This window comes from Salvia hispanica, chromosome 4 (genome assembly GCF_029641045.1).
Source record: "Salvia hispanica isolate PSC_SH4W2 chromosome 4, Shi_PSC_v1, whole genome shotgun sequence".
Taxonomy (NCBI): Eukaryota; Viridiplantae; Streptophyta; class Magnoliopsida; order Lamiales; family Lamiaceae; genus Salvia; species Salvia hispanica.
This window is the reverse complement of record NC_142695.1, coordinates 15,240,557-15,263,210: the sequence shown is the minus strand read 5'-3', so window position 1 is coordinate 15,263,210 and position 22,654 is coordinate 15,240,557. Positions and strand designations below refer to the sequence as shown.

General features: G+C 35.3%; 3 protein-coding genes and 1 long non-coding RNA gene across 5 annotated transcripts; 2 read left to right on the top strand and 2 right to left on the bottom strand.

Annotated features, from left to right (window-relative positions):
* Nucleotides 1-4,887: 4,887 nt before the first annotated feature.
* On the bottom strand, nucleotides 4,888-8,514 carry LOC125195837 (uncharacterized). 2 transcript variants are annotated; one of them, XM_048094094.2, is made up of 15 exons: nucleotides 8,132-8,514; nucleotides 7,847-7,944; nucleotides 7,565-7,665; nucleotides 7,394-7,472; nucleotides 7,243-7,303; nucleotides 7,062-7,108; nucleotides 6,875-6,967; nucleotides 6,680-6,770; nucleotides 6,279-6,327; nucleotides 5,998-6,111; nucleotides 5,764-5,911; nucleotides 5,589-5,681; nucleotides 5,441-5,509; nucleotides 5,217-5,259; nucleotides 4,888-5,135 (listed from the first exon to the last, which is right to left on the bottom strand). In XM_048094094.2, the coding sequence occupies exons 1-15, from the start codon at nucleotides 8,187-8,189 to the stop codon at nucleotides 5,035-5,037; spliced, it is 1,245 nt and encodes a 414-aa protein (XP_047950051.1). In that variant the 5' UTR covers nucleotides 8,190-8,514; the 3' UTR covers nucleotides 4,888-5,034. The 2 variants fall into 2 exon arrangements, with proteins under 2 accessions (XP_047950051.1, XP_047950050.1); XM_048094093.2 differs by having other exon boundaries at nucleotides 5,998-6,114; nucleotides 8,132-8,511.
* A 675-nt stretch (nucleotides 8,515-9,189) lies between these two features.
* On the bottom strand, nucleotides 9,190-12,327 carry LOC125195836 (endoglucanase 5-like). The gene is made up of 10 exons (XM_048094092.2): nucleotides 11,957-12,327; nucleotides 11,659-11,871; nucleotides 11,304-11,504; nucleotides 11,123-11,209; nucleotides 10,874-11,038; nucleotides 10,665-10,788; nucleotides 10,411-10,574; nucleotides 9,937-10,324; nucleotides 9,800-9,841; nucleotides 9,190-9,701 (listed from the first exon to the last, which is right to left on the bottom strand). The coding sequence occupies exons 1-10, from the start codon at nucleotides 12,164-12,166 to the stop codon at nucleotides 9,412-9,414; spliced, it is 1,884 nt and encodes a 627-aa protein (XP_047950049.1). The 5' UTR covers nucleotides 12,167-12,327; the 3' UTR covers nucleotides 9,190-9,411.
* Nucleotides 12,328-14,942: 2,615 nt separating this feature from the next.
* On the top strand, nucleotides 14,943-16,049 carry LOC125195838 (snakin-1-like). Its single transcript, XM_048094095.2, has 4 exons — nucleotides 14,943-15,044; nucleotides 15,127-15,183; nucleotides 15,324-15,360; nucleotides 15,745-16,049. Exons 1-4 carry the CDS (start codon nucleotides 14,991-14,993, stop codon nucleotides 16,020-16,022), a joined length of 426 nt encoding a protein of 141 aa, XP_047950052.2. The 5' UTR covers nucleotides 14,943-14,990; the 3' UTR covers nucleotides 16,023-16,049.
* A 2,381-nt stretch (nucleotides 16,050-18,430) lies between these two features.
* On the top strand, nucleotides 18,431-20,004 carry LOC125192072 (uncharacterized). Its single transcript, XR_016137854.1, has 2 exons — nucleotides 18,431-19,703; nucleotides 19,796-20,004. It is a non-coding gene; the product is annotated as an uncharacterized LOC125192072 (long non-coding RNA).
* Nucleotides 20,005-22,654: the final 2,650 nt, after the last annotated feature.

The following is a 22,654-nucleotide window of genomic DNA, read 5'->3' as shown; positions in this document are numbered from 1 at the left end:
ATGTAATTTGTGCAATGAATATGTTTGATATATGGTATATGATTTATTCGAGTCATGAGATTAAAGAGGATATGTGACTGTCTTGCTCTGGATCTGATATACAATGGCAAAAGACCTACGGGTCATATACAATGATAATGGACCTACGGGTCAAAGAATATATGCAAAGACGGGCCTTCGTGGAAAGGTCAAATCAAAGAGGGGCCTTCGTGGAAAGGTCAAATAATTAAAAAGGAACCTGCAGGTCGTATACAATGGAAATCCCGGGCAGATACCAGGCTTGCTCAGTCACAGAATATTAAAAGGATCATAGGCATATGCATATGAATATTAAATTATTTATGATGTTTATTACTTCCGGTGATATATTTTGGTGAAAGAATGTGTTTGATATTGGTGTGTGAAATTAAAGGTAAGATTTATATACACTGAGTTGTGGCTCATATAAACCACTATTATTTTTCAGGAATAAGATATCAGTGAACTTTTGGGTTAACGTGAGTCATAGGAACTCCACATGTTATCAGGGTCGGCGGTTGACACGTTTTGGCAACCTTCTCCTCCTCACCATTTTTGCATGTAGATAATTGTAAAGTATATAGAGTGGTGACAGGGTCCCGCTACAGTTTTGAATATTTTGAAATATATACTTGATAAATGTTGGATTTTGAAATTATTAATATGTGTGCTTTTGAAAATTTGAATTTATTTATTATAAGTCTATACGTCAGAAAGGATTGGAGTGTGACAATCCGAGCCACCGATTATAATTTACTGTTTTCATGATCGAAACATTAGGTTGGTTTCAATACATACACTCTAGATGATTCATTCGGATTGGCGAAATTCTTGAAATAGGTTCCAAAAACACGCAATTTTTTCTTCTTCTTCTTAAAACAGGTGTAAAGCAGTCGCAGATCCATGGTAATGGGTCGTCGGGGAGGGACGAAAGGGCGAAATAAAATTTATCGGAAGCTAATTGAGGGGGGAAGGGATGCGACGCTGGAAGCTATCGAAGGGGGCGTCTATAGAAAATCTATGTCCAGATCCATGGTGGTGGGTCACCTGGGAGGGATGGTCGCACCCTCCCTGAAATCGCCACTAATATCAAGCATTTTGAGAATACCTAAGTAAATTTAGGTTCACAAATTCTTAAAATAGGTAACTAAGTAAATTAAAATAGTACTACTATATGATATTTATTTCTCAATTATCCAATTTTATACATGAATTTTAAAAATAGTTTATCTTTGTTAAATTTTTCATTGAATATTAAAGTTTGATTTAATTTAGTTTGATTTAATTTTTTTTTAAATATCTTTTTAATCTTCATATTGTGTAGTCTTCTATGGGGCTAGAAGATTATATATCTGAATTAAATATGTAGTGCGTTTGATTCATGAGATTCATTTCTACAACTTAATCCTAGATGAATAATCATGAGATAATTAGTCATAGCTAACCACCACTCCAACTAAAATAAACTCACAACTCGATCCTAAATTATATCTCAGTACTATTATTTTATCCAGGGGCGGAGCTACGATGGGGCACGGGAGCCCTTGGCCCTCCCAGCCATTGGAACTTTAACTATAACACATATATTTGAAAAGTATTTTTAGTAAGTTCGGTGGCCCAGTTGGCAAAGTCTCCGACCTTAAGAGCTTACCAGCTGGAGATGCCGAATTCAATTCCCACTCAACGTTTTAGTTTTATATATTTGCCCAATGTCAATAATGTATTTTAAACTACTTTTGCACACAGTAATATTGTATTTTAACAACCTTTTATTGTAATATAACTAATAGTTTTTAATTACATTTTATTTTCTAATATCGATAATTAAACAATTTTGTTCTACTTATGAAAAAACTTAATTTTATTACTAGTAGGTTTTAGTAGGTCATCACAAATTGCTTATATCAATTATACATGAAGCGATTAAATTTGTTTGATATGCATTTATTCTTGAGTACTACATATTTGAAAACATTCTTTTATTTTTAAGATTTTCTATATGATAAAAAATGCAAAACATTAGAGGGTCTACCTCCGACTACTTGCGATGACAAAAACATCAAGAGATACCCGCAATTATTAAAAACGGTAGAGCTAAATTTTTTCTTCTTTTTGGGCCCCCATCGTAAAAGTTCTGGCTTCGCCACTGATTTTATCTAAGAAACCGAACACCACCTATTAGAACTGAGAATGAAGATTTTTTTTTTCATTTTTCGTCGCTCTCAGTCCGATCAATCAAATCTCCTAATATTTTTGTTCACATGTACTCCCTCCGTCCCGGAGTATTAGACTCACTTCTTTTGGGCACATGATTTAAGGAATTGATATTTAAATAGTTAAAGTGGAGAGAGTAAAGTATGAGAGAGGGAAAAAGTAGGGGAGAGAAGAGAAAAAAAAGTAGGTGGAGAATAAAATAAGAATGATGCTTTTTGCTAAAAAGGGAAATAAGTCTAACATGTTGGGACATTCCAAAAAGGAAAGTTGGTCTAATACCTTGGGACGGAGGGAGTACTTGTTTTCTTAAATATTTTATCATTCCAACAAACTTTAATTTAATTATAATGTAATGTAAAGAAAGTTTGTTTGGGCCACTCAATTATATTTCAAAAGCCTAAATATCACTCCAAGTCTCCAACAATTAAATTTCGAAAAAGAGATTATCATATTGTCGCCTAATTAGCGCTAATACTGAAATCGAAAATATGTAACTAGTTACCCATTCTAAAAAAATATAACTATTTGAACCGGCCATATAAGTATTAATTTCCTTATAACGAACAATACATAACACTTCCAATCCATACAAAATGAACTACTACAACAAAATTACTAATATTGATTATCAATTATTGAACCGGTCACGCATAAAAATAACCACCAATGAGTCTCACCATGCGATCGAATCAACTGCCACTACTGCGGAGATCCCGAATATTTTCGTTAGTTTGTTACCTCGTACAATAATTTTGTCTCTAATTACTTTCGAGTCCACAACTTGTTGGCAATTACGGATGCAGTCCGTCGCAGCAAGAAGAAGATCATACGTCGCCGTTTGGTACTCTCCCTCTTTCACTTCGCTGAGCCCACTGTAGAGCGACCCTATGGCCCAATCATACGACGATTTGCATTGTTTGAGCGCTGCCTTCAATTTCGGATTTGTGCTGTTCTTCCTCAGTAGGCTTCTGATGTGGCGGCGCGTGCGCTTCGATCTCGAGATTCCCGATTTCATGATTTCGACCGAGAGATCGTACACGTTTCTCGCGGAGGCCACTCTTGGTTCGGCTTCGAGTGTTTTGTAGCACATTTTGACGTCGTAGTCTTTTTCGACACTGGCGCAGATTTTCTTGATCAACGGAGACGAAGAGGCGGCGTGGGGAGTTGAGAATAAGAGTAAAATGAAGGGTATGATTAAGATGAAGAGAATTGATGAAATTGAAGAAGAAGACATTGTTGTTTTAGGGTGAGGGATTTTTGGTCTTGTACAAAGTTGTAGTAGTGATGGGTTCCATATATAGGGGTCACTACCACTATTACATTTAATTGTATAAAATTAGGAAAGTATTAATAATTGAAGATGTATAAACACGAGTAAAAATATTGAATCATGGTATTAAATAGATAAAAATAAAATTAATGTAGTTTGTTGTGATTTGGTTAAAAGTGAAGTTGGCATATGCAATGTAGGAGTGGTTAAAATGTCAATGGCCTTAAGTATGCAAGGTAGGAATATGTAAGAAATGGCATGTGCAGTGTAGGAGTAATTATGGCGCATATGGAATATAGGAGAAATTATGAACCTATGCATTCTAGGATGTTGACTGTTTGAGTATGGAATGCCGGTTAGTTTTGTTTCTTAGTTATTTACTTTATTTCGTAATGAATTTATTTTTTTGTTTGATTAATGCATGAATTTTCCGATAATTAATCTTTGGATGGGTGAAGAATATGTCAAACCAAATTTTCGGCAGCTATTTAGTTTTGATTTACCAAAATTTTCAATTTAAAATAGTTATATTTTTATTATGGAAGGGGAGCTCTTATGGAGAGAAATCATATGTTGGCCTTTGATAGGCCTGAAGATGATATATCAAAATTTTTATAATATGCGTAGAAGAAAGGCTAATAATTAGAATGCATTTATTAAAAAATTAAGCATTCCTTTTAAAATAGCTTAAAAGCTTAAAATCATAAATGGTCTCCATATATTTGCATTATAAATAAATGGGCAAATTGTCATGAATATTAGTAGTTAAATCGTCCACCACAAATAGTCTTAGTAAGTATTTTTAAATTTTTAGACATCCATCAAAATTAGTCTATATCTATTAATGTTTTTAAAAAAATATCTCTAATGAGATGCGAAAATAGCATAAAATCATAAATGTTCCCCATATATTTGCATAATATATAAATGGGTAAATTGTCATAAATATTACTTGAATATATTTGTCTACGAAAAATAGTCTTTTATTTTATTTTGAATTGTCCACCAAAATCAATCTTTATATATTTATCATAACTTTTTTCTTTGTAATGAGATAGGTCTCATTCCAATTAAAAATACTTCAACAAACCCCCTCTCCCTTTCTTTTTATCTCTGTATCTTTTACTTTACTAGTTTTATATTAAGTGTCTATATCTTTTACTTTACTAATTTTACATTGACACTCATGCACGTCCACAATTAAGACTATTTTTTATTAAAGGAATAAATTAAAATGTGGTCAAGTTTTAACATGTCCTCCAACTTTAAAATCACCAGCAAATACCATGAAATATACATTTATTCGCAGTTATCCAACTACAAAAGAATTAGGTCGTCTATATGTAATATATTGTGATATTCCTATGTTAATGCTGCATGGTGGATGCAAGGTAACATACGAAGCGATTTATTCCAACCATAAAATACACCTTCTTGCAATAAGAGGTCAATGAACAGATATGAATAATTGATCTAGAAATGGAAATTCAATATGTCACATAATTAGTATACATGAGCTTTGACAGAAGATCTCACAATATAATTTCCTCTTGAACACTGACATTCATGGTCTTGTTTGGAAGAACAATGCTGTTGATCACCACAACTTCATCTTCCACTGTCACTGATTCACCTGTTTCAACAACTTGTTCATAAGCTATGGATGCAAATTGAGGGGAGGAGATAAAGATCGTTTAACGGAAGGTGAAAGTACCTAGAATGGTGACCCCAAGCTTCGCGTTGTGGTCTCCCGAGGCCTGAAAAACGTAAGATAAACGTTATAATTGTGCTGCAAAGAGCAAGAGACGCGTGAAGGACCTCTTTCAAAGCGGCCAACGCAAATAAAATACGGAAATTAAAAGAGGTAGATGTTGAAAGTAACAGCAGACCTAGGCTGCTTATTGCTGTTAAAAATGTTGAATAAATTCTTTGACATACCTGGACTCTTGACCACCTTCCGATCGAAGATTTCCATCCAACGATCGCATGAATCACCACCGCGTTTTCCTAATAACGATAGGATAGATGAGTTTATATATTCAAAGATGCATACTTTATCGCTAAAATTTGAGTGTTTAGTTAGTACCTTGATTTCGACATCATCAAGAATAATGCAGTTGACAAGCCTCACACCAGCTCCGATCCTAGCATTCGCTGAAATCGAAGCATTGGGACCGATCTGTTTCAAATAAAAGAACGCTGAATCAGAAACGACAGAGTATGCATACATTTTACTCATAACACTATAAATTGCAGCCGACCTTAGCAGTTGGATGGACTTTTGCTGATGGATGAATATAAACGTTGCCAGAAATTGCAGCATTCTTCGTGCCATCTCCACTAGCCAAGAGATCTGGTGAGGTGCGCCTGAATTGGGCGAGGTACAATCCTGAGCATTTCAGGGACATTCTGCACGACACCATGTCACATGAGATAGGATCCAAAGGTACAAGTGTCGTGGAAGAGGAAGAAGTAAATATACATTTATAGCTCACCCGGGAGTTTTGATTTGTTCCCAGTAATCTGTGGTTTCGTACACATAAAACTGTTTTTTTCCAGCAAGTGGTGATAGAATGTCCTGATCCAGTCTTACAAAATCTGACGGGAGACTTCTGTTTATACATCGGTAATCAGAAATGAAGATCAACAGATTCTCTAGCCACACAATGTAAATGTAGAAGCAAATTTTGTGTATTTTTTCATGAAATGGTTTTAAATAATAAGTATTGAACTAATCTACAACGTTTCAGCTAGCTGCATAGTACAGACATTCTACCTGTTTGCTGGTTGAAGTGCTTCAAAACTGGATACACGCCTTAAGGTAGCTGAAATTTGAACATTGACTAAATTAGAACATACGCCTCGTTATAATAGTTTTTGATGCAAAAAGATAAAAATAAGATTTTAAGAGTGATTCACATTCTTATTAATTGAGTAGAGTACTTCCTTTAGGTTCGATATATTATGATTCACATATTTTAGACTTATACATCAAGTCATCAACCTCTGTTAAACATATAGTATAAAAACATGTCAAGAACAACATAGTTCACAAAGAAAATTCAAAACTGCCACTAGTAAATAGGATCGCATTTTCAGGCGACTTCATAAAGCAAACCAAAAATAGAATGTCTACAGTCATAGCCATTATAATAAAGAACTCAGGGTAATGCTTACCTCGGTCTTTTCTTTGGGAGGACACGCCTTGAATGGCGGTAAAGATGTCAGGGGTAAATATATAAACCCCACAGTTGATACGGTCACTCACCTGTTTAATATAGAGTTGAGAAAGTTATGATGTGACCGAGCATACATCCATTACATTAGCAAAATGGGAGCAGACAGTAACCCAATCTTAGAACTTTCACATACAAAAGTTTCAGGCTTCTCTGTGTAGTGCAACAATTCATTTGTAACGGGATCAGCTACAAGTTCCCCAAACTGGTTTGCTGACTCCGGCGAAACCTGTACAAGGAATAAGGAAAGAAGCATCAGCCTCTATTTGTATAGTGAGTTAGTTTCCGAGAAGGATGAAGATTTGCTAACTAGAGGTGCTGACCTTGATCACCAAAATGGTTCCCATCCCACGGTAGCTCATGTGAGCCTCTGTACAATCAACCAAAAATTCAATATGCATACAAAAAGAACATCATATGCATTCCATATACATAGGCTATTTCAGGCCTGTAATGCACAAGATAAATAGCTAATTTTTAATGAGTCGCAAACTGATATTTTACCTAGCATCTCTGCAAGAGGAAAACTGCAGCAAACATCACAATTCAGCAAAAAGATGTGTGACTGCAAGGCCGAATACACATCTATTAACAACATTGTCAAGCAGTGTATAAACTAAAGTTAGCAACAACAGAATGGAGTTAGAATAATAACCGGGCTCTCTTCCATGATTTGATCCCTGAAGTTATAAAGTCCACCTGCCGAACCATGTGGCTTATCCTCTTTCAAGTATCTAAAAATTCCAACACAACAAACAACAAAAAGGTCACAAACTAAGCTTTATAAATGAGGAAAAGAGACAATCTTACATAGCAGTGGAAGTACCTGACAGGAACTCTGAGCTCATTAGATATCGAAGAGACGAACAGTGCGAATTCGCGCTCCTCATAGAAACCAATAAGGTAGATCTGTGCTAGGTTCGGTATCTAACATGAACAACATACGCTAAATGAGTTAGTCAACCTCTCACCTCCACAATAATGAAGAAGCTAAGACAATTCTTTTCCTTTTTTCATTTTCACATACTCTCAACTTCATCAATTCCATAAGTCAAAATCAACAATAAAATGGTGAAATAAACAATGGGCAATGCACATTAAAGCATACCCTTTTACAAGCAGATATAGGATGATTAACCATTGGCTGTCCAGCCAATGGGAAAAGGGGCTTTGGAGTATTAAGTGACAATGGCCTAAATCTGGTCCCTGCATTTCCAAAACCATCACCAAGCAATCAAGAGACAGGATTAAAGCTCTTATCTTTCCCCAAAAATCTTAGCTTTCTCTTCTAGCAAACTAACAGAATCAACAACATGATTATTGAAAAATATAATTAAATCACAATTACACAAGAATCAGGCATTGGTGATCATTATCAAGCAAAAGATGTTACCTTTAGTTGGGCCACCCACCATGATCACAGCCACCACTCTCTCTTCTGAACCACCCATTTTCCAACACCAGAGAAAGAAAACCAAAACGATAGACCCAATAAAACCAGATCTCTATACTCAGCTATAAACTCCCAGATTAGATCAACAATAGAACTTAGAAGTAGTACATATAATAATCAATTTGCTATAAAAAATCACGTGATAATTTCCAGCATCACAGTAACAGGACAAGAAATGCTGAACCAATCATGTGAGCTGAAAACGGTAATAGTAAAAGATTGGTTCAAGATTGAGTGAACAAATCAAAATCTAAACAGAGTTGAAGAGTAAATATGCGAGTCAGGTAATTTTGGAGTGGGGGTGGGGGTGGATATGAGTTCGGTGGCAAGTTTCCACCTCAAATTTCACGAGAGATAGAGATATGGGGTGGCACTTTGCTTGCATGTGGGGTAGCCTAATACAAGGAGTGAATGCTTCAGAGATAAGGTATCATTCAAAGGGATCAATTTCAATATTTTACATTTTTAAGAATATTCTTTGGTGATTTCTTTTATACTGTAACTCGAATTGAAATCCATTGAAGGGCTGAAAATCGAATTATTGAAGAACTAGCTACGTTACCAACGGTTAACCAATTATTGAAGTTTGACTAAACTAAAAATTGGGTCAGATCCAGAAAATTAAAAGTGGTGTATTAAAGAAAAGAAATTTGATTCGATTTGATTCATGTATGCATTTATTTATCTCAATGAAAATAGACTTTTTTGTCTTTATTTTTCCTTTAACAAACTTAATCAAGAAATGACCCTACTGAATGCTTAATGATTCTCAAAATGTTTAAAAATGAAGTACTATTTAATTGTGTAACTTTGGTTTATGTCATGTCACTCCAAATTGCATTGTGTCATTAACGGGTCTGCGCCGTGTGCTGGTCATATATGCATTTGAAGATAGTAGGGCGGGTCATGTTCGGATCGATAGTTTTTTTAACGGGCCAAGTTCGGTCCGGTCTTATTGGGTTGAGAATTGAGAGTTTCCTAAAAATTTAATGGATAACTTTCTTTCTGAATAAAATTTTTCTCAACCAAACAAGCTAACAATACATGTAATTGGAAAACTATTACATGATTGAGACATAAAAGGGAAAAGAAAATCTAATAGTACATGTATCCTACAATTTCCATTGCAGAAAATGTTGAAACTGCAGTAACAGCCGCAGCCACTTTCCATTCTAAAACCATCAAATCCCCCGAGAAAATCCTATTCTTTTCCTGACTGATCAATGATAGCTTTGAACCAAAATCTCAGCTTGAGCACCAGCTTGAATGTACACAAAACTGAATTCAGAATTAGGCTTTAGTGTTTGAATCCATTGAGGAAGCTCATAAGTATTCTTTGCCTGTGTTGGAGTCAGCCCCCACAGTGATCCTGTCAGCCCATCAAACTGCAGCTTCAGCTTCCCAATAGGCTTTTGAGAGATGTTCTTCACCACCACTTCGTGACGGTAGAATTTCTCCCCTCCAACTGTCCATGAGTTTGTTATGGAGTGAATAAACTCAACTGGGACAGCTGCAATAGATCATAATGGTGCATGCAATTCTATTCGGGTCATATCTACACAAATAAACAATTATGGAATAATGTTATAGTTATGGCTGTTACTCTACCTGCTTTGGAATGGGGAGCTGGTGCATAGAGTTGAGATGGAACTGTAAGATTACAGCAAGAATTCAAACATGAGAAATGTGACATACACATTTGATAAATGAAAATATTCCATAATTTGAGAGACATGATTACAGACCTTGTGGTTTGTGGTATGGACTGGAAGGCTTAGGCTGTTTTGACTTCTCCATTTGTTGGCCTGAAAACAGTGTGTGCAATCTTGAGAAAACACCAACAAGAGGGGCAGTTCCAGACAATGTAGGCTCAGTCTGCTCATAAGCAGATCTGTCATCTGTGAACTCATCGTTGGCGTTAGGGCCTCCGACAAGGGCTCCATGTATGACATTGGGATTGGCGTCATGCCGTTTGTACCAAGTCTCAAACCCCTCAACACATCCAATAGCAGAGTGAAGGAGAGAGACAGGGGCGATAGAGGCGCCCCTGTGGTGGACATGGAGAGGATACCTCTTGCCATAGCCCACCAAGTAGCTCAATGACTTGGGATTCTTGCCAAGAATGTAGTCTGCCTGAATTTGAAACAACAACATTGTTATAGAATATGACAAACTACCAATGCAAGAAAACAGACAAAGAAACAAGATTAAACATTTACTTGTGATTTGGCAAAGTTGAGGATTTGTTGAGGCTGGATTAGGCCATCTGGGCACTGCACAGATATCTTGGCCTTGGAGAGATAATCAGAGTAGACAGTGAGGAGGAAAGCAGCAGAGGCAGGGTACTGCAAGTTGTTCCACTCACGTAGATAGATTAGGCCACCTAAATTGTCAAAATTAGCAACATTTGAGTCACAACAATTCTTGAAAATGGAATACTTGTTTACAAAAATGTTGAAATAGGTGATCTAACCAGGAGTCATCTTCACATTGTATCCATCATTCTTCTGCATACACGCGCAAGTGAAGTAGTCAGCTTTTGCCTGATACTGCTGCAACGTAGAGGCGTACTTTCCAGCTCGTCCTTCCAGCAACAACTACACAAAAGTTTGCATTTTTGTTGAATTAGTACATTCTGCTTGTATATTAATGTTGTGTGTTTGATCAAGATTTGTGGTTTACTTTTGTGAGGAGGATTTGAACTCCGGCATACTTGTTGTCCCAAGAGAATTCTTTGACGGCCCAGCCGGATCCACCGAAGGCAACGCAGTTGTCCACAGCATATTTCAAGTAATATTCATCGTTTGTAGCTCTGTGTAGCCATGTTGCACCCCATAATAGTTCATCCTAAAGGAGAAAAAAATACTTACATGATAAATATTGTGAGAATTAAATGAAAATGTTATGTGACAAAAAAGTAAAAAATCTTACATAGTAACCAGATGATGTGTAGAATTGCTTGGAGTTCCCAATTGAATCAGTAAACAAGCCTCTGAATCTGTCTGCAAATGAGAAAATCTAGAACAAAAAAAGCCACACGCATGTCAATTAGATATTGCAAAATTATTTTATTATTAAGTCGATTAGGTGTTGAAATTACTTAAGTACTAACCTGTTTTGCATGCACTAAAAGAATACTAGAATACGCAGAATCAAAAGGCTTGAAAGCTAGAGAGGCAGCAGCCAAGGCGGCCGCAGTTTCTCCAGCAAGGTCTGACCCGGGATGCTCGATATCCAGCTTGTACGCTGTTCGGGACGTCGTCATGTCCTCCGCTCGTTGCCAACAATAGTGATCCGACACTCCATCTCCGACCTAATGGCAAGATAAAACCATTGTTACAAATTTACAGCGTATAGCAAAACTAGTAGTTGTGCCAATAAATTTGACTAGGTAACATTAGGGAAAAAATCGTCATAAAAATTGTTGACCTACTAATAGTATTTCCTTGAACAAATAATATATATACCTGCCCCCATAGCACATTTTGTTGAGGATGGCATTTGATGAAATAATCAGTGCCCCATTTGATTGCCTCCAAAATGTGTCCCATTTGATTTAATTTCATAAAGTCTTCCTTAAAATCAACAGCTGCCCATGACAACATTGTCACACTAAACGCCATTGGAAGACCAAATTTTACATGGTCTCCGGCATCATAGTATCCTCCAACCAAATTTACCTGCCCATTCAAAAAAATTAGTTTTGTATGAAAACATATTAGTACTTGTAAGTAGGTGAATATTTGGTTAGGCAATGGGAGTTACCCCTTGAGGATAGCCGTCGCCAAGGCCCGAATTACTTCGCCATTTCACACGTTGGTTTGAAGGTAATTTACCGGATCTTTGTGCCTCGAAGAACAACAAGGTTTTATCGAGGGCAGCCCCGTAGTCAAACGACTCGACTGCTGCGGCCCCGATAGAAACTAGGCCGAGCAAGAGGACTAAAATGGCGTGTGAAGCTTTTGTGATTGCCATTTTACACTTAGAAGATATTGAGGTTTTTGAATTGTGAAGTCCATTTATATATATTTATAGAGAGAAAGAGAAGCAGGGTAGGTAGAATGGGATTAGAACGTAAGGTGGTACTTAATTGGTAGCCTCCACGTTGTTGAAACTTGAAATTGTGAAGTAATGATATGGAAATCAATGCAGACATTAGGCTTCCCACGTTGGGTTTGACGTTTTTAAATGTTCATAATGTCAATTATGAAATGAATCGTTTATGTTGAATGATGGAATGAATGTGGGGCGACAAGCGACAAACAAGTCGTTTTGGATCGGATAAGAAAATAATCTTATTCTTGATTAGATATAGTTTTGTGTTTTCAGAAGAAGGCGAGACGACTTTATTTTTAAATAGTTTATGGCAATTATAAGGTTGTTGTGTGTCTTTATTTTTGCGCTTAAATTCGAACGTGCATGTAAGCTTTGACAATATGAAATTAATCCCATTCATACTATATATATACATCGAAGATCTTATAGCATTTGAATAAAAATACTTTACATCTTAATTATTTCTGTTTCAATTTTTGGACTTTGATCTTTACCGGTAATAAAGTGTGCAACAAGCGGAATAATTGATGTTTGTGCATCAAAAGTGGAAAACTTACAACATTAAGTTTCGATGGAGAACTAATACATATTCTATTATCACATATAGTAGTTCTATGTCAAATTAGTTTTTTTTTTTTTTATCATGCTTAATGGACTTGATACAAGTACAGTAAATAACAAACCATCAAGGCTTCAACAGAAAGAAAAAGGAAAAAAGGTATACTGATCATGTTTTTAAAATATAAATAATGATAAAAAAAAACCCTTTTAATAAATTAAGACGGCATACGTTGATCAAATTTTAAATTCAACTGCATAGCATAGCATGTATCTTATCACACATAAAAACTTTCAATGTGATTCGAAGGTATTATAAAAATGCGGATCCACATCGGGTCAAAGTCCAAATAGTATCCGGTGGGTGTCTGGGCCAATCAGCTTTGGGTTAAGCGTTTGGTATGACATTGGCCACCGATGAAGTAGGCCCACAATTCTCACAAAATAAATCATAATGTTAACTATAACAATGGTAAAGTGCATATTTTTATACAAGTGTAAATTATACAAGGATTGAGTTTTTTCCATATAAAAATGACTATAAAATATTTAAATTATTTTATTTATTTATAATGTTAGAGTATAATATTTTTATTAAATTGATAATTAATTTATAAATTTATTTAAAGCTAAGAGAAAATTTTAGCTCCATAACAAGCATGAGATAGTGCTCTATAATTTTGTAAGTGATAGGAAATAATAGCTGTTGATTTATAAGACATCAAACGTTTCGATAATACTCCCTCCGTCCCAATTTAGGAGTGCAATTGAGTTAGGGCACGAGTTTTAAAAAGTTGTTGGACTGTAGTAATTGAATTAAGATAGTGGTTATTGGAGTGTGTAATAATTCAAGTGAGGTAGTGGAAAGTGAGACTCTTTTGACTTTTTATATGTTTAAGATTTTATTTTGTTTTATTTTTATGAAAGTAATGACATTTGAATTAAATTTCATCAGCAATGCGGTTAAATTTTATGTCCATATATGATAAATTTTAAATAGGACTCTTAAATTGGGACGGATGAAAATGAGAAAAGAAGACTCTTTCCTATTTAATAATTTAAATCCACGAGTTCATGGGGAACCTTTTGAAAAAGTTTATGATAGAGAAAGTATAGCATGCGAGAAGAGTATAGTTTCCACTTTTCCAGCATAATTAGTTTGTAAATAAAATACGAAAACAACACCGGCTACTTGTTATCTTTATTATTGGTATTGAATTTGAATCCATTCAAAACACAATTCTTTTCCAAATAATATTAATGTCGTGATTTGATTTTATATTCTTGAAATGCCACTTTCATATATAGGTTCATTCATTAAGAGAGAGTCTTTATCTTCCTTTTTTTCTCTTTCTTTATTTGATGTTAGTTGGGAGAATTAAATGATCTGTATATAAAGATCACATTCAATTTAATTATGAATGCCAACTAAGCACAAAACCATAAAAACACTCATTATTCTCCTGAGTAATAAGCCATCAACTACTCACAAGTCACTGCATTATCCAACAAGATTAGTAGTAACTGCGTGCATGGGTTGTTAAAAAAACTACACTCAAGTAAATAATTATAGCTGATTTTTTGGTTTTGGTATCACGATATGTTGTCAGCATATTCAAATGCCCAGCTGGTTTGGTTAAAGTTGGCTGATATATTATCATTTTGTCACCTCAGCTACCTACACTTACCTGTTACTGATAGATCAATCATTTCTGATAAAGTGTGTATAATAAATTACAGGTCCCTCAAAAAATTAAATCAATTTTAAATAAAACAAATCAAAAGTAAATATTTGAAGATTTTTATAAGTGAATTACAATGGTATATTTTCCATTCATTTCTCCTTTATAAAAGTATAATTATACACATGAATAAAAGAGGAATAAATATTTTATTAATGTATTGTCAGAGTTTATAGAGATAATCTTATCTCTAGCACCGCCCCTAATCAGAGTAATTATATACTGTATCTAGCTTCAGATATAATGTGAGTTTGAATTAAATCATTAATATTGTGACACATGCCAATATCAAACTAATCTTCCAAATATGCAGCTATGCATGTATTTGTTGGAATTAATTTTTTCCATAGGGGCAGCAGTGTCAAAATAAAACAAATGTCTCTATAAATTCACAACTAACTGGACTTCATAACACTAAAAACTCTCATTGCAGAAAAGAATTGATGGCTTTTAAACTGGTGTTTGCACTCATCTTCTCACTCTTCTTGGTTTCCCAGGTTTTTATTTTTTTACCTTTTGAAAAATAGAGTATTGCTAAAAAGATGCTTGCGAGTTCAAATCTTTCCATTTTTCATGCAGGTTTCATCTGATTTAAAGAAGGATGAAGAGTCCAGCCATGTCAGCCAAGCATTACATGTAGTTCCAACACTTAATTTTTTACTTTCATTTTTTTAAATATGTAGTAATTTTTTGCTAAATATGGCATGAACGTAGATAATAGATCTGAATTAATTGTTTATCCATTTTGCTATTAATTTGGTTTGTTTTTTCTTTAGGTTTTCAGCAGAGGAGACGGAAAACTAATGCGTGCTGGTAAGTTATATTAGTAACTATTATTACTTCATTTCACATTATTAAACATCAATTGTGCCTTAACTTTAAAATTTAAATAGTTATTATATGTACAAGTTAGTTAATGCACTATATTGCGTAGAAGAAACATAAACTGGAAAATGTGGTAAAAGTTAAAAGTACAATAGTCAGGCTATTTATGGTGAGTTTTTTTCCTTTGTACTTTATCGTGTCATTTTGACTGAAATCATTAACTTACAATTTATCGTGTTATTTTTACTTCTCCTTTAATATTAAGAGAAGTAAAAATCATTCACCTTGAATTAATATAGTTCATGATATATATCTAGTGTTGATAGTTTGCTACTTATCATGCCTTTGAATTGTTATCATTGATTATTATAGTTCAAGACATCTCGAAGTATTTCAAAGGTCGGCTGCTATCTCAAGGCCTCGCCCTTGCCCCGGCTCCAGCCCCGAACCCTAGCCACGGGATAGACTGTGGCGGGCTATGCAAGAAGCGGTGCAGCCTCCACTCAAGGCAAAATACATGCTTGAGGGCATGTGGAACTTGTTGTGCTAGGTGCAAATGTGTGCCCCCAGGGACCTTTGGTAATAGAGAAATGTGTGGAACATGTTACACTAATATGACCACCCATGGAAATAAAAGCAAGTGCCCATAATCAATTAATATGGGACCCTATTTTGCAGCTGGATTTTTCTGTGTTTAAATGTAGTAGTATTAGACCATGGGGAGTGATCAATTGCTAACTCATCATTTAATTGTTAACTACAACTAATTTAAGACCACGTGATTTTAAAAAACATGTGGTCTATAATTTGCCACGTGTAATTTTCGTTTTTATTAATTAAATCGAAAAAAATAAAAAAAAAACGTCAAATTAGGGTTTTGGATGAAAATGTCAATATATTGTTTCAAAAATATCAACACAATGCTTTGAGAATGTCAACACAAATTTAGGATTGACATTGTATATGCTTTATATTGACATATTATCTTAGCTGTATTGACATTAGCCTGTGTACGAAAAATATGAAAATTCTAGATTTTTTTTTTCAAATTTTGACGTCGTAACATATGCATGTAGTATATCGTTGGAATCCTTATAAAATTATCTTTAATTTGATATATGTTATATGAATTTAAAGTTTTGAGATTTCTTTTAAAAGTTAGTTATAACTAACTTGACATTAATACCCCTATTGATTTTTATTGGAATTAATCCTATAGCTTTATTGACGTTTTTTGTTGATCGTATTGACATTTTGTGGTTAATGATTTAGGCCTTTAATTTGAATATCTAATGGCTATTATTGAGTTGTAGTTAGCAATTAAGCATTGAGTTAGCAATATAACACTTTCCATTTAGACTATTAGGTTATGTTTTGTGGGAGTACTATTTTGTTTGGATTCAATAAAATTATTATTATTATTATTGCTGCTGCTGCTGCTATTATTATTATTATTATTATTATTATTATTATTATTATTATTATTATTATTAAATGCTTCGATTACTAAATGTATGATTGAGGTGGGGTTATTAAATGCTTCGATTATTTTTTATGAATCAAAGCTGAATAAGGTAGATAGTATGTTGTGGCTAAATCTGTGAAAGTTTCTAATTAATTGTCGAGAAGGGATATGGCCACTTTGAATTAATTTCGTACTACCAAATAATAGGCGTGGGTTACAAATTATTTTTCGATATCGATATCGACATGCATATCAGGAAATGATAGTAGATATGTCACGACCACAACTCCCTAGTGCTAGTGAGCGTAGCTATTTCGTGACTAAACAAATCTCAAACATCAAGGGACAACATAAAAAGGATGAAATCACTCAAATCAAAAGTATCAAAGGCATATGGGTACATAGTCAAAACGTGATCAGAGTAACAAGACTAAGTTCAAAGCTTGCTAGTACATAATTCTAGGTTTTTGCAGCGGAAGAGTCCAAGACAAAATAGCACGTATGAAGACATGCTACTTTGGGCTACCTAACTACTTATTTAATATGCTTGTCCCAACACCTTCGCCTGCTCGTCCACGTTCAACCTGCACATTTGAAAATAACATGCAGGGCTGAGTATTTGATATACTCAGTGGGCACATTGCCAAAAATGGTTCTATCTTTAATTGTCATTGCCACAGTTGAGTGATCACGGGGTTTTACTTAAAGGACCCGAGTCACTAAATACTTTTCCTTTAGTAAAGATTTTGATTGCGCAATCATGTAACATAGATATACCATATCTGAACCTTGTGTGAACCGGGAATGTGACCACATTCCACGACGGTCACTGGACCGGCCAACCCCTTTTGTTAGCTCACGATCCCCTTATGTGTACACTAGTCCGAGTAGGGTTTGCGGCCCTACTGGGACCCGAATTCGATTTAACTTGATTTGGCATAGCCAAGCAGATAGGTAATCATAAAACAAAACATGGCATGACAACATACTTGAGCAAAGAATCACATTTTCATACTAGAAACACGTTTTAAAAGAATGCCCACCTCAAAAGCTAAAGCTCCTTCCTGAAATTCCTTAACTTGGTCTTAGATGACGTTCGAAGACGTCCCTTTAGGAAATAAAAAGATACTTAATTAGATTTTTGAGATATCCATTAAGCTTAGACATGAATGCATCCTAAGTGCGATGATCATTTTATTCTTCCTTTAAATTTTCTAGAAGAGTCCTAGAATTAAATCGGTAGATTTAATTAGTAAAATTATTCACTTAACTAGAGGGTGCTACCTCCCATGCCATTTATTTAAACATACTAAAAATTTGGCTCGAGGTCTAAATACTCGTTAGCGTATCGTAATTTCTTAAAATTAATCATTTGAGCACTCTTGCTAATTTCCGGAAAAATTAGACTTATCTTCGTGGAATTAATTTGCGGACTATTAATTAATCCATAACATATGAAAGCCCATGATTTAAATAAATTCTTGGTCCATACTTTAATTTATTGGTGGCCCAACCTATTACTAAAGAGGCCCAATAAAAATAAGGGAGGCCCAATTACTCCCTACCCTATCCATCGGTCCCTCTCTCTTTCTCCTTCATTTCCCCCAAATCAAAAAAAAAAAAACAACCCTACTCTCTCCTCCCTCTCCTCTCTCGGCGGAGACGCCGCCTCACCAGGTCGCCGGATCGCCGCCGGCTTCAGCTCCTCGGCGGCATGGAGTCGCCGATCGTTGGTGCTAGCGAGTCTCGCCGTCGCACGAGGTTCCGGAAACGGCGCCTCTATCCAACGCCGCCATCCGCCTCCGGCGGCGTCCCTCTCTGTCTTGCTCACTCTGCCGCCGCTGCTGCTCGCGCGGCGGCTCGCCGTCGCGGCCCTCCATCTATCTCTCTCCTATTCCCAAATCGGTGATTCCCCATACCGATGAAACCGAGGAGCAGCGCCTCCTTCCTCGTCTCCGGCTGCTCGACGGCAGACCCACCGCCGCCTGTCGTCATCCGCCGCTGCCTCCTTCTCACGCCTTCCGTCGACGTCGCGCCACCGACGGACAACCTCGTTCTAAGCTAAGCTTTCTGACTTCTATTACTTAGCTTGTTTCGCGGTTTTTATTTGGCAAGGCTAGGTAGAAATGATTCATGACTATTAGTGATGTTCAAGCTTGATATTGTGAGAGTTCGATTATTGTCCATTAAAAAGGTTTGTAGCAGAGGCTTTATGTTGGTTCTTGGCAGAAAAAAAATTTAGCTAAACTGGAATAAATCTTTACATAGATATGCTACACTACTCCTTCCTGACTGTAATAGTTTGGCTAAGGCATTGGCTCATGAAGATCATATCCTTGGCTGTTGGTGTTGTTTCTATGACTTCCTAAGTGATCCTACATTTGTGATTCTAAGTTCTGGAATTGATCATGTGGTTGTTCTATATGATGGCATGAAAATGATTGAGAGGGAAGGGGGGGGGGGGGGGGGGTGGAGGTGCTTACCTCTCGGTATCACGGCTGCTTTGAGAAATCTGCTTTTGGTCTCGGTTTTCCTCCCTCTCAAGCTTGCTACTGCTTGTTCTTAGTTTTCACTAGAGTTTTGCTGAAATTTGTGATGTGTAGGAGGGTGTTCAAAGGTAGTGTGGGGGGCTTTTATGGCTGAACTCTTGAGGTACTATGGGGGGGATTAATTGAGGTTGTTACTCTATTTTGTTCCCATCTTGCAGAGGATCTCCTTTGACTATGATTCTGCAGTAGGATATACTTGAGAGATGGCTTTATTTGAGTACTTTGTACATGGATATTAATTGATACTTGTTTGATGTGGCTGTGAGAACAGGTGCTGCATTGGTGAGGGCTTGCAGGCTGGACTTGCCCCTTTTTGGGTAAGTCCTTGGTCTTCATAGGGAAACCCTCTATAAGTATTCCATTAATTACTCTTGTCTCATGGCCCTTAAAACTTGTTTTTAACTTGCAGGTGAGAGAGAAATCTCGGCTGCTACCTGGCTGCACCGCGAGCGGGCCTGGAGTTGATGTCTGGGCCGACGGCTGCCCGAAACGGGCCCTAAATTGGGCCTGGAGAAAAGGCCCGAAATGCACTCCATATTTTTTTTGTATTTTCGTTTCCTTGTTTATCTTTCTTTGGGGACTTAATCCGTGTAATCTATTTTATTAGTTGTTCATTAATTAAGCTTTGTTCCAAAGTTTGTAGTATTTGAAAATTAGTTGTTCGCTTATTGTTTTCGCAAATTTCTATTCGAAAATTCGTGATATTTTACAATGTAAAGTCTAAATGTTTAGTTTATTTGGTTACTTTAGCTTTTACTTGTAACTGAAAGAATTAAACCTCATAATAAGGACTCGAGTTCCAATAACTCTTCATGAACGAAGAACTTCACATCCTTAGTTCGTTCTAAAACAAAACGAAAGGAAAGAAGAGGAAAGAAAAGAAAAAAAAAAGATGCGGGTATTACAAGATATATAGAGCTGTACTTGGCCCATCTCATTCTCAGATAGGTAGTCTTATATATAGTACTAGTATTTTCGTTTGGATAGTCAATTTTATAGTTTTATTGGTAATTTTGTGTTATATATCGTTTGTCGCCAATTACAAAGATATCTTTGTAATTGGGCTGAAAATGAAAATGAAAATGCGGAATAATTGATGCTTTTGCATCAAACGTGGAAAACTTACCAAGTATTTTCTCAACATTAAGGTTTCGATGGAGAACTAATACATATTCTTATCAATTTAATTCAATGTTAATTCTCATAATTTTCTAAGCATGCCTTAAGTGTTTTATATATATCAAATTATCACTTAGTGTTATTAGCATGCTTAATGGACTGAATACAAGGATAGTAATAACATACCATCACGTCATCAACATAAAGAAAAAGAAAAAAAAAAAGGTATAGTACTGTTCATGTTTTTAGAATATAAACAATGATAAAAAAAATCCTTTTAATAAATTAAGACTGCGTACATTGATCAAATTTTAAATTCAACTGCATAGCAAGAGCACTTATCAAAAATAAAAACTTTGTGATTCGAATCTATAAATATATAAAAGGGGAGTTTTGAGAATAATCACATAAATGCTATTGATAATATAAAAAGATTTTTCTAATATACTTACTATATTATTAAATTTAAATATTGAGTCATGTAACCTAAATGAAATATTAATACTATTACTCTTCATTTTTGTTATGATTAACTATCCATAAATAAAATATTAATACTATTACTCTTCATTTTTGTTATGATTAACTATCCACTAATGGCATTCATTGCCACTTACCCACTAACCTATTATTACGTGAGAGTCTTATAGGTAGACAATCTTTTCCATTTTTTGCAGCAAATGTGGTTTGGTCTTCTCCTCTTAAAGTGGTTTCTGCTGTCAAGTATGTTTCATTCATAAGATAGTCATGGATGAATAATTTGCATTATGATGTTATACAATTTTCGAATAGTATTTCAAACTTATTGTGTTTCGTCTTATTGACTTCTGTTTTATTGATGATGATCTATAATCATGTATATATCATCCTCTCTAATTACATTTTTGTTGCACTTTGGATGCATGTTATATACAAAATAAATAAAGGAAAATTTTTACGAAAAGATTTGAACCTGTGACCTCAAGGTTATGAGCCCTGCGAGCTACCAAACTGCATCCGAACCCCCTTTACTTGTAGGAGTGCATCTTGGATAGTATTTCTGCCCTGGTGGATTTCTCTCTCATTTACTAAAAGTATGGAATCTTGGATTAAATTTTTTTTTTTCTAAAAGTCCAGTCATAGTAGAGATCTTTTTTTAGTTTATTCTGCAGCAGCAAATGCTAGTTGATAGCCCCGGTCTTGAAAACCGGTATAGTCTGCAGTGTGTGTTTCCGTCTTATTGACTTCTGTTTTATTGATGATGATCTATAATCATGTATATATCATCCTCTCTAATTACATTTTTGTTGCACTTTGGATGCATGTTATATGCTCGGCTGCAGTACTACCTCAGGAGAAAAGTACTTCAACCTCTAATCTACTCTCATTATCTTCTCTTTCATGCTCGCACACACAGACACAACAAACATAGATGCAGTCTCACTCTGTGATTCCCAGAATCACACACAGACATGCTAGGCATATTTATATCATGTATTGTACCCCCTCCAATGATTTCACATTTTATTTTTTTACTAATTTAGGACTATCTTGTGCTAATATTCTTATTGTGTGAATTGCTTTTCTTTTTCTCCTTTAATATACCTGATATATTTTGCTGTCCCGCCCAATACCTATATAATTGTCCACCACTATATGCCTTCTTTATTTTTATTTATTTTTTATTATGTTACTGTAGTTTTGTTGGTGATTTTGATCGATTTGGCTATCTTCTAATATATTTATACATTATTTTTATTGACATGTATTTGTAATTGATCTTTTGTAGTATAGATCGAAATGTGATTTAAATGATATGTGATTTGTGTGCAATTTTTAGTTTATAAACTTATTTGATTTTATGAGTTTTTATTGGTACAATAAATTGCTTTTGTATAAATTTGTGATTTTAGAACTTTAAAAAATAATATTGTTTCTCATTTTGTATATGTGAATTCACAGTTTTGAATTAATACAAATAGAAAATCAAACATTTCGGTACCTTTTGGAGTAAAAAAGTAATCATGAATTTGATTATACCTTAATTTGATTAGGGCATCCACAATGGGGCGGAGGATGCGACGTCCTAAGCCCCGCCCTATGCGCTGCCACATCAGCATTTTATCCTCCGCCCCTTCCACCACCAATGGGGCGGACTATAGCCCGCCCT

Bases quoted from the DNA above. Each gene is read 5' to 3' on its own strand.
- LOC125195837 (XM_048094093.2), bottom strand. From the start codon at position 8,189: ATGGGTGGTTCAGAAGAGAGAGTGGTGGCTGTGATCATGGTGGGTGGC. The intron at 7,945-8,131 runs GTAACATCTTTT...TTGGAAATGCAG, and splicing joins GGTGGGTGGCCCAACTAAAG to GGACCAGATTTAGGCCATTG. The intron at 6,115-6,278 runs GTAGAATGTCTG...ATGTATAAACAG, and splicing joins GCACTTCAACCAGCAAACAG to AAGTCTCCCGTCAGATTTTG.
- LOC125195836 (XM_048094092.2), bottom strand. From the start codon at position 12,166: ATGGCAATCACAAAAGCTTCACACGCCATTTTAGTCCTCTTGCTCGGC. The intron at 11,505-11,658 runs GTATATATATTA...TCTTGCCATTAG, and splicing joins AAAATGTGCTATGGGGGCAG to GTCGGAGATGGAGTGTCGGA. The intron at 9,702-9,799 runs GTAGAGTAACAG...GATCTATTGCAG, and splicing joins AGCTCCCCATTCCAAAGCAG to CTGTCCCAGTTGAGTTTATT.
- LOC125195838 (XM_048094095.2), top strand. From the start codon at position 14,991: ATGGCTTTTAAACTGGTGTTTGCACTCATCTTCTCACTCTTCTTGGTT. The intron at 15,045-15,126 runs GTTTTTATTTTT...TTTTTCATGCAG, and splicing joins CACTCTTCTTGGTTTCCCAG to GTTTCATCTGATTTAAAGAA. The intron at 15,361-15,744 runs GTAAGTTATATT...TGATTATTATAG, and splicing joins CGGAAAACTAATGCGTGCTG to TTCAAGACATCTCGAAGTAT.